General features: G+C 36.8%; 1 protein-coding gene across 1 annotated transcript in view; it reads left to right on the plus strand.

Annotated features, from left to right (window-relative positions):
• The window catches only part of LOC142749969 (atrial natriuretic peptide receptor 1-like), a 140,538-nt gene that overhangs the window by 16,701 nt on the left and 111,551 nt on the right, over nt 1–12,286 (plus strand). The window contains exon 3 of the mRNA XM_075858656.1: nt 2,922–3,054. Coding sequence (XP_075714771.1) covers nt 2,922–3,054 — 133 coding nt within the window. The remainder of the gene's footprint in view (nt 1–2,921; nt 3,055–12,286) is intronic.

The raw sequence follows: 12,286 nt of genomic DNA on the forward strand, positions 1-12,286 counted from the left end.
TCCTGCATGCCAGAGACACGCAGGACCTGCTGTCACTGAACCGTCAGTCCCCTGCTGACCTGACGGATTCAGTTCTCAGCGCACAATACAGCTGCTCTGTATACACGAATATAAAACAGCTGTATCTCAAAAAGTAAAAATTATTTTTAATTAAAAGTAATTAGAAAGTTTCACCAAACACACTGATACACATTTTTATTTAAAAAAAACAACGTTTTCAAAGATGTACATAGCTTTTAACATAATATAATCCTTAGTCTATGAACTCCATTGCCAACTAGAAGGGAGCTAATGCTCACCTGTTTGATAGTTGTAGATGTTTTCTTAGAGCTCCTGTTCATTGAATTAAGTTACTCTATACAGTGAAGGAAATAAGTATTTGATCCATTGCTGATTTTGTAAGTTTGCCCACTGTCAAAGACATGAACAGTCTAGAATTTTTAGGCTAGGTTGATTTTACCAGTGAGAGATAGATTATATAAAAAAGAAAACAGAAAATCACATTGTCAAAATTATATATATTTATTTGCATTGTGCACAGAGAAATAAGTATTTGATCCCTTTGGCAAACAAGACTTAATACTTGGTGGCAAAACCCTTGTTGGCAAGTACAGCAGTCAGACGTTTTTAGTAGTTGATGATGAGGTTTGCACACATGTTAGATGGAATTTTGGCCCACTCCTCTTTGCAGATCATCTGTAAATCATTAAGATTTCGAGGCTGTCGCTTGGCAACTCGGATCTTCAGCTCCCTCCATAAGTTTTAGATGGGATTAAGGTCTGGAGACTGGCTAGGCCACTCCTTGACATTAATGTGCTTCTTTTTGAGCCACTACCTTGTTGCCTTGGCTGTATGTTTTGGGTCATTGTCGTGCTGGAAGACTCAGCCACGAGCCATTTTTAATGTCCTGGTGGAGGGAAGGAGGTTGTCACTCAGGATTTGACGGTACATGGCTCCATCCATTCTCCCATTGATGCGGTGAAGTAGTCCTGTGCCCTTAGCAGAGAAACACCCCCAAAACATAATGTTTCCACCTCCATGCTTGACAGTGGGGACGGTGTTCTTTTGGTCATAAGCAGCATTTCTCTTCCTCCAAACACGGCGAGTTGAGTTAATGCCAAAGAGCTCAATTTTAGTCTCATCTGACCACAGCACCTCCTCCCAATCACTCTCAGAATCATCCAGATGTTCATTTGCAAACTTCAGACGGGCCTGTACATGTGCCTTCTTGAGCAGGGGGACCTTGCGGGCACTGCAGGATTTTAATCCATTACGGCGTAATGTGTTACCAATGGTTTTCTTGGTGACTGTGGTCCCAGCTGCCTTGAGATAATTTACAAGTCCCCCCCCCGTGTAGTTTTCGGCTGAGCTCTCACCTTCCTCAGGATCAAGGATACCCCACGAGGTGAGATTTTGCATGGAGCCCCAGATCGATGTCGATTGACAGTAATTTTGTATGTCTTCCATTTTCTTACTATTGCACCGACAGTTGTCTCCTTCTCACCGAGCGTCTTACTTATGGTTATGTAGCCCATTCCAGCCTTGTGCAGGTCTATGATCTTGTCCCTGACATACTTAGAAAGCTCTTTGGTCTTGCCCATGTTGTAGAGGTTAGAGTCAGACTGATTAATTGAGTCTGTGGACAGGAGTCTTTTATACAGGTGACCATGTAAGACATCTGTCTTTCATGCAGGCACCAAGTTGATTTGGAGCGTGTAACTGGTCTGGAGGAGGCTGAACTCTTAATGGTTGGTAGGGGATCAAATACTTATTTCTCTGTGCACAATGCAAATAAATATATATAATTTTGACTATGTGATTTTCTATTTTTTTTTAAATATAATCTATCTCTCACTGGTAAAATTAACCTAGCCTAAAAACTCTAGACTATTCATGACTTTGACAGTGGGCAAACTTACAAAATCAGCAAGGGATCAAATACTTATTTCCTCCACTGTATATGTGGCTTCCATCTAGCTCTCTTTCTTCACGCTACATCATTCAACTTTCTGCACACTTTTTATTATTGAACATATGAGGCCATAATCCGGTTAGAGTGTGTAGTCTCCTCATCTCTCTAATAGATGGTTAGTTCCCACTATTTCATAGATTATTGATAAAATATTGGATTAATAGTTCTATGGAACACTACTCTCTAATGTCATCTGTGATGCCTGCTACCACATCTGTGTACTTTTCCTAACTTATCAGTATGTGAGACTAGACATGGACCGCACATCCACCTGTAATACATTGATCTATAGCTGCTAGGCAAAAAGAAACTAGTTTATGTTTATACATTTTTGCCTAGCAGCTATACATCAATGTATTACAAGTGGATGTGCGGTCCATGTCTAGTCTCACATACTGATATTATTTTACAGTGTATCCTCCTCAGTTTTTTTGATTTTACTTGGCACCAGCACTCCACTGGCCCAGATGATTTTAATTAGGGAATGACCTCATAAGTGTTTCAACTCTTGCCTGTGCTCTCAGTTGGCCACTAGGAGCGCATGGAAAGGTGAGCTTGTTCAATCTGTTCACATGTTGTGGTACCGTGTGGTTGTGTCTGTCGCTGTGGTGCTTCACTTGTGGGGGGATGTGGCTCAGAGCCAAGGAGGCTTGGCATGGCCTGGCAGCATGGGAGCTTTTGGGCCTCTGGGCTGCTCCCTCTGCAGGTGTGGTGTTGCAGTGGCAGCGACCGCCATGCGGTTCTACAACCAGTAGAGTAGGCACCCACTTTTTGAGGGGTCGCCGTGAAGTGGCAAGTGGGCTTATACAATTTGATCAACATGTTAACAAAGAACCTCGTTCATGTTTATACATTTTTGCCTAGCAGCTATAGATCAATGTCTTACAAGTGGATGTGCGGTCCATGTCTAGTCTCATACTGACATTTTACTAACTTATATTTTCTACAGGTCTAGAGATGGCATGGGTGCTCCGACCTCCCACAAAAGTGTATAGTGGTGAAACATTTGACGTTATCTACTCTGTGTCAGCATCTGATGACTTTTATTTGTATGCAGTGAGAAATGGGATCCTATCACACAGGTAGACATATTCAATATGTGTATTTAGATAAACAGTTTAATGTGGCGAAGAAGGTGAATACGCTGTTTTAACCCTTTACACCTTTCATAAATAAATCTTTTTAATAATGACATACTCTTGATATATTTGGGGCTTCATATATTTATATTTCCTCTGTTTAACACAGATTTTTCACTGCCGTTTAGTTATATGTGTTGACATAAGATATGTGTGGACATATATGAAAGGAATACATATAATAAGCAATAACTTACACAGAAAACAAATACAGTTAATGTGTCTCTTTTTAATGGGTAAAGCAAGGAAACTGCAAATAAATAAAATAATATTTCTTAATGATATTGCCAAGTAAAACCATTAGTATTCTGGAATATTTCATCTTCACTTGGACCCATCTGCACTAGACTTTATGGATAGATTATTCTGAATGGCCCCATTGACTTGCATAGGTCCATGCGACGTGCGTGATTTTCACGCGCGTATCACGGACGTGAAATACGCTCGTGTAAATAAGGCTTAACTTGGACCCATCTGCACTAAACTTTATGGATAGATCATTCGAAGCTAAATAATTCTGAAAATGTAATATCTCATTTAATAATAAATGTATATATACAGGGAGATTAATATGCTTATGCAGAGTTGGCTATATTTTTGTAAGTTACTTTATACTTAGAGAGATGTGTGTCTTATATGCTAGATTGCACAGGTGTTCGTAAGTAGCGCTAATTAGTGTCTAACTGTGTTCACACAAACTCCGTTTGTATTATAGAATTTATGTATATGCTTTATGATAAGTTACTAAGGATGATCAAGTGTAATGCAGTCGCATTCAGAGTATCTATATTTGAGCGTAGGTTCAATAATAGTTTATTGTAGAATGATCCTATTCATTAATTACTGAGTTCTAACATTTCCGGTTTGACGTAAGATTCTTTTTTATTTTTTGTTTGCGTTCCATAAGGCATGGTAACGGTGGACCGCAAGACCGGAAGTTACACTTCTAACTCTGAAAACCTGAAAAAAACTTGAATCGATCGTAAGTATATTAACATGTTTAATACTGGCTAAGTGTGTAGACTAGATGTATTGTAGTGTCAATAGGGTAGTTGGAAGCCCTATTTGGGTTAATTGTTAAGTATATGTACTTACACTAAGATTGGACCGATGTGCGGGCCAAAATCACGCGCGGCATGTATTCTAAGGTGGATGACTTCTATGAGAGACACTTGATATTTAAATTCTTGTTGGTCAGCTGCTGAGTATAATTTATTAAGGATGAAAATTGTAAAAAACAACACTCTATATGGGAAATGGATGAAAACAAAAGAAAATCGGAGTGGCAGAAATTAAAAATATATGTTAACTTATATCAAACTAAGTGACATTAAAAGATGTTGATGTGTAATAAACATATAACATACACTCTACATCGTTGAAACAATGTACATGCTTTGACGGGAGAAGAACATATGTTTTTATATACGTACTCAGTGTAGTATATCTAATAGTGGCTCATTATTTACAAGCGAATGACTATAACCCATCAGTTATTTATTAGTATAGTCATTCAATAAAGGGAAAAGTTCTTTATGTAATCTTAATAATTTTTTGTCTATATTCTATATTAGTTGTGTGTTTAAAGTTTCTTTTTAGTTTGTTGACTTTTTGCGTTTTATTTAAGGCGAAATGATTCCTTGTGGCTCTGAATCAAGGACTGATTCTATGGATACTTTTCAAAATCTAGTAGAAAAAGAATTTCAGACATTATGGAATAAGACGAATCAAACCACACATAAATCAAATCTGTCCAAAAGACTCAAAGAGGCAAAAATATCTTTGGAAAACAACCAAGAAATTATAATTAAAATGGCAGATAAGGGCGGAGGAGTAGCATTAATGGATAAATCTGATTACAAAGCATCCATATTGGACCTCCTATCAGATAACCAAACGTATAAAAAATTGGAAAATAATCCAATAGAGATAATTCAAAAGAAACTGAAACATCTCCTAGACGAAGGCCTGGTTAATGGGCATATCAGCCAAAAACAATTAAAATACATATATATTGAACAGCCCATTACTCCCATTTTTCACGCCCTCCCCAAAATTCATAAATCTATAAGACCACCACCTATGCGTCCTATCGTGTCTGGAATTGGTTCTATTCTAGAAAGGCTATCTGAATGGCTGGACACATTATTACAGCCAATAGTCCAACTTACTCCAGCGTTCCTGAGAGACACACGAGACGTTTTGCGATCATTCCAATATAAAGAGTGGAAAAATGACTACACATGGCTCACATGCGATGTAATATCGCTTTACACTTCGATCCCTCACCAAACTGCACACAATGCTCTAGAATTTTATTTGGCTACAAAGAGTACATATACGAATAATTTTCAAATGTACATCCTTCAGGTGCTTAACTTCCTCATGACTCATAATTACTTCTTGTTCAATGGAGTGTTCTACTTACAACTCAAGGGGGTCTCCATGGGAGCCAAATTCTCCCCCTCCATAGCTAATATAGTCATGGCCTGGTGGGAGGAGCACACAATTTTTTCTACTAACAACCCGTTTGGACATTATATTGAATGGTACAAGAGATACATTGACGACCTATTGATCATTTGGAAAGGAGATGTACATCTAATTCCTAAATTTTTGGAATATCTTAACGACAATGTCCATAATCTCAGATTTACCTATAGTCACCACAAAACAGACATCATCTTTTTAGATTTGGAATTAAAAGGCATAGAAGGAAAAATTATCGGATCAAGCACGTATCGCAAACCCACTTCGGCAAATACCATATTGCATGCAAAGAGTAACCATGCTAAAAAAACCATTATGAATATCCCGATAGGAGAAATGTACCGGGCAAGAAGGAATTGTAGTTCTAATGAACAATTCAATTTAGAACAAAAACAAATATGCTCGAGGCTACAAAAACGAGGGTATCCGAAGTGGTCTTTGAACAGAGCTACTAACATCACAACTAAAATTACAAGAAAAGAGCTACTGAGTTATGATAAAGAGAACATGAAAGAGAACAAATCTAAACCAGAGATACCCACATTAATACTACAACAAAGCAACCAATTCTCTGAAATCAAAAAGATAATACATAGATATTTACCAGTATTATTCGAAGATGATAGTTTACGCTCCATCCTTGAAGGGGGAGTTAGAATTGTTGCTCGTAAAGCCCCTTCTCTTGGCAGCTCACTTTCTCCGTCACTTTTTTCATCAAAGAATTCTAAATCTACATGGTTAGAAAATAAGGGTTTTTATAGATGTGGGCAACACCCTTGCAAAATGTGCACTTATGCGTATCCAAGTAAACACTTTTGGAATGCTGACAATACTTTGACATTTACGGTACGAAACTACATTAATTGCAATACAAGTGCAGTCATCTACACGATAGATTGTACACAATGTAAATTAAAATATGTGGGCTGCACCAGCAGGAAACTGAAAATTCGAATATTGGAACATCTAAGTTATATTCGCAACCCCAACATCGTAAATGTGTCAAACGCCGCGAAACATTTTATCCACCAACATAATAGGACTACCAATTTCTTCCAATGTCAAGCAATAGAAAAAGTCCATTTACCAAAAAGAGGGGGAGATCTGCAATATAAAATATATCAACGTGAAGCCCACTGGATCTTTAAACTGAACACACGATTCCCCAATGGCCTTAACATAAGACATGATCTATATTTTCATTATTAAAATCTAAATTGATATTTAAATTCTCATCATAGTAATATATACAGTTTTTAATATAGAAGGCTCACATCCACATTAGAGTTATACTATCAGTAACAAATCTAACACAGTAATAATAGCTGTAAGGTTAAGCCTTTTTCATTTATAATGTGATGTATAATACCCAAGATTGAAAAAACCTATGATTCAGAGCCACAAGGAATCATTTCGCCTTAAATAAAACGCAAAAAGTCAACAAACTAAAAAGAAACTTTAAACACACAACTAATATAGAATATAGACAAAAAATTATTAAGATTACATAAAGAACTTTTCCCTTTATTGAATGACTATACTAATAAATAACTGATGGGTTATAGTCATTCGCTTGTAAATAATGAGCCACTATTAGATATACTACACTGAGTACGTATATAAAAACATATGTTCTTCTCCCGTCAAAGCATGTACATTGTTTCAACGATGTAGAGTGTATGTTATATGTTTATTACACATCAACATCTTTTAATGTCACTTAGTTTGATATAAGTTAACATATATTTTTAATTTCTGCCACTCCGATTTTCTTTTGTTTTCATCCATTTCCCATATAGAGTGTTGTTTTTTACAATTTTCATCCTTAATAAATTATACTCAGCAGCTGACCAACAAGAATTTAAATATCAAGTGTCTCTCATAGAAGTCATCCACCTTAGAATACATGCCGCGCGTGATTTTGGCCCGCACATCGGTCCAATCTTAGTGTAAGTACATATACTTAACAATTAACCCAAATAGGGCTTCCAACTACCCTATTGACACTACAATACATCTAGTCTACACACTTAGCCAGTATTAAACATGTTAATATACTTACGATCGATTCAAGTTTTTTTCAGGTTTTCAGAGTTAGAAGTGTAACTTCCGGTCTTGCGGTCCACCGTTACCATGCCTTATGGAACGCAAACAAAAAATAAAAAAGAATCTTACGTCAAACCGGAAATGTTAGAACTCAGTAATTAATGAATAGGATCATTCTACAATAAACTATTATTGAACCTACGCTCAAATATAGATACTCTGAATGCGACTGCATTACACTTGATCATCCTTAGTAACTTATCATAAAGCATATACATAAATTCTATAATACAAACGGAGTTTGTGTGAACACAGTTAGACACTAATTAGCGCTACTTACGAACACCTGTGCAATCTAGCATATAAGACACACATCTCTCTAAGTCAGCTAGCTTCAGCCATGATTAAGGACGCTTGAAGCGTCAGAAACGCGTAGGCTTCCTACCATCATCAACCATTTTTTCCTACACCACTAAGATAGCACGCTGTGCTCTTTACCCCTGTTTTTACTAGCCAAAATGCTCTTGGCACATTAAACTTGGAAAAACCTGTTCCATTTTACTCAATCGTTGGTGCTGGATCTCTACTTTCTCTTTTTTGGTCTTGTCTACCGTGTGCCAACACGCAGATCCGTGCACAACAGTCTCTGGTACCACAACAGCAACAAGGTGAGCTGGAGGTCTCTCTCTCTTTTTTCTCTTACTATTGTATTGCATTACTGGCTTGTACCTCACGTGCCCACCATCTTCTACGTTTCTTCAAAGTAATCCTAAAGCATTGGATTTTTTCTATATGTAGACTTGCAAATAACGCATCTAAAAAACGCATCCAAAACACAATGTGAATTGGTGTCAAAAAGGAAAAATAATTTGTGTTGATGATGCTGAATATTAAGTGTATACAAAAATAATGTGATTAACGATATTCGGTTATTTCTCAAAGAATTTGCGAATAACACCATACCTTACGATATTGAAACAAATATTCAGTGGCAAAAAGTTTTTTACATATCTTTGTTTTTATACTGCACTAAGAACAAGTACCTTCGAGGTTGAAAGAACTTTCATGTCATCATTATTCAGACAATACAATCTATAATATTTCTATTTTGGAAAAAATCTTTTTGTACAATGTCTAGCAACCCACAAAAATCCAGGGCACAGATGGCAGCAAAAGTGTTTGGCAATCATGAAGACTTAACCACACACAACCAGGATTTGGAAAATCTTTTCCGCGATATGGAAAAACACATGATCCAACAGGCGAAAGTGTGGTGGGACCTGACCACACTTAAAACATATATTGAAAAAGACATGATTCCAAGAGGCCTGAGAATCAAAAAATTTCCTACATTCAACTATTCAGATACCTTTACCAAGGAATGGGAGCAGACCCTAACAGAATGCTCAATCAAATTAATGAAAATTATAACCAAAGAAGAAGAAGCAAAATTAATAGAACTGGAAGTCATAATCTCTGAAATAAAAACAAAAATAAATGACCTTCCCAGCTCACCTGAAGTTGCATTTTTTGATACCAGAACGTCATCCTATATAGAAAAACTGGATCAGTCTCTAGCAGAATCGAAGAAAACTAAGTTCCTTAGAGACACAAAGGACTATCAAAACAATCAAATATATAATTGGAACAGAAGAGACCAAAATCGTCCTAGACCCAAACCGATTCTGAAAAAACAAAATTACCAAAAACAAAACAGATACAGAACCACATCAAGCAGAGTGAGTTTCAGCTCCACAGAGCCAGAATCTACTGAGGGATTCTCGGAAGATGATAATCTAGGAGCTCGTCCTAAGTACCCACAAAGATCCGATGTTAATCAATATATGCTATCAAAAAACGAGGAAGGAGGGGCGGCAGGAAACACAAGAAGGCTGGAAACAAACCAGAGTCGTCACCTCCGATCACGGAAATACCAACTCTAATACCAAACGTGGTCAACTTATCCTCAACAGTACTTACCCCGGCACAGAATGAGGTTCTATCTCTAGGCTTGAATTTCGCACCCACCAATAAATTTGATATCTTTCAAACGATACTAGATATCAATAAATTTATAAGGAATCTTACCGTAAAACGCCATTTTCTTATGTCCGAGTCTCAAGACACAAATATGGAAATAACATCAGACTTCATATCTAATAATGATGGAAACCTATCAGAGAACCACATTCCTGTTCCGCCTGGTCCAGTCATTGAGCAGAAAAATCTGAGCCTGAACGTGGAGGCCTCTGGAAATCCTCAAAAAGAAATCACAGATATAGCTATACCATTATCCAACAATATTCATCAATCGATACTGGCCTTGTCCTTTCAGGAATTACAAACTATCTCGTGTTTGGACAGTCTTAGGGAAGATAACGATAACCAGGAGAACAATACCACCAATCAATTATCTAACTTCTCTACTACCAATAACCGCTTTTATCCAACTAAATCAAGGACTGATTCTATGGATACTTTTCAAAATCTAGTAGAAAAAGAATTTCAGACATTATGGAATAAGACGAATCAAACCACACATAAATCAAATCTGTCCAAAAGACTCAAAGAGGCAAAAATATCTTTGGAAAACAACCAAGAAATTATAATTAAAATGGCAGATAAGGGCGGAGGAGTAGCATTAATGGATAAATCTGATTACAAAGCATCCATATTGGACCTCCTATCAGATAACCAAACGTATAAAAAATTGGAAAATAATCCAATAGAGATAATTCAAAAGAAACTGAAACATCTCCTAGACGAAGGCCTGGTTAATGGGCATATCAGCCAAAAACAATTAAAATACATATATATTGAACAGCCCATTACTCCCATTTTTCACGCCCTCCCCAAAATTCATAAATCTATAAGACCACCACCTATGCGTCCTATCGTGTCTGGAATTGGTTCTATTCTAGAAAGGCTATCTGAATGGCTGGACACATTATTACAGCCAATAGTCCAACTTACTCCAGCGTTCCTGAGAGACACACGAGACGTCTTGCGATCATTCCAATATAAAGAGTGGAAAAATGACTACACATGGCTCACATGCGATGTAATATCGCTTTACACTTCGATCCCTCACCAAACTGCACACAATGCTCTAGAATTTTATTTGGCTACAAAGAGTACATATACGAATAATTTTCAAATGTACATCCTTCAGGTGCTTAACTTCCTCATGACTCATAATTACTTCTTGTTCAATGGAGTGTTCTACTTACAACTCAAGGGGGTCTCCATGGGAGCCAAATTCTCCCCCTCCATAGCTAATATAGTCATGGCCTGGTGGGAGGAGCACACAATTTTTTCTACTAACAACCCGTTTGGACATTATATTGAATGGTACAAGAGATACATTGACGACCTATTGATCATTTGGAAAGGAGATGTACATCTAATTCCTAAATTTTTGGAATATCTTAACGACAATGTCCATAATCTCAGATTTACCTATAGTCACCACAAAACAGACATCATCTTTTTAGATTTGGAATTAAAAGGCATAGAAGGAAAAATTATCGGATCAAGCACGTATCGCAAACCCACTTCGGCAAATACCATATTGCATGCAAAGAGTAACCATGCTAAAAAAACCATTATGAATATCCCGATAGGAGAAATGTACCGGGCAAGAAGGAATTGTAGTTCTAATGAACAATTCAATTTAGAACAAAAACAAATATGCTCGAGGCTACAAAAACGAGGGTATCCGAAGTGGTCTTTGAACAGAGCTACTAACATCACAACTAAAATTACAAGAAAAGAGCTACTGAGTTATGATAAAGAGAACATGAAAGAGAACAAATCTAAACCAGAGATACCCACATTAATACTACAACAAAGCAACCAATTCTCTGAAATCAAAAAGATAATACATAGATATTTACCAGTATTATTCGAAGATGATAGTTTACGCTCCATCCTTGAAGGGGGAGTTAGAATTGTTGCTCGTAAAGCCCCTTCTCTTGGCAGCTCACTTTCTCCGTCACTTTTTTCATCAAAGAATTCTAAATCTACATGGTTAGAAAATAAGGGTTTTTATAGATGTGGGCAACACCCTTGCAAAATGTGCACTTATGCGTATCCAAGTAAACACTTTTGGAATGCTGACAATACTTTGACATTTACGGTACGAAACTACATTAATTGCAATACAAGTGCAGTCATCTACACGATAGATTGTACACAATGTAAATTAAAATATGTGGGCTGCACCAGCAGGAAACTGAAAATTCGAATATTGGAACATCTAAGTTATATTCGCAACCCCAACATCGTAAATGTGTCAAACGCCGCGAAACATTTTATCCACCAACATAATAGGACTACCAATTTCTTCCAATGTCAAGCAATAGAAAAAGTCCATTTACCAAAAAGAGGGGGAGATCTGCAATATAAAATATATCAACGTGAAGCCCACTGGATCTTTAAACTGAACACACGATTCCCCAATGGCCTTAACATAAGACATGATCTATATTTTCATTATTAAAATCTAAATTGATATTTAAATTCTCATCATAGTAATATATACAGTTTTTAATATAGAAGGCTCACATCCACATTAGAGTTATACTATCAGTAACAAATCTAACACAGTAATAATAGCTGTAAGGTTAAGCCTTTTTCA

Source organism: Rhinoderma darwinii, chromosome 1 (assembly GCF_050947455.1).
Source record: "Rhinoderma darwinii isolate aRhiDar2 chromosome 1, aRhiDar2.hap1, whole genome shotgun sequence".
NCBI classification, from domain to species: Eukaryota; Metazoa; Chordata; class Amphibia; order Anura; family Rhinodermatidae; genus Rhinoderma; species Rhinoderma darwinii.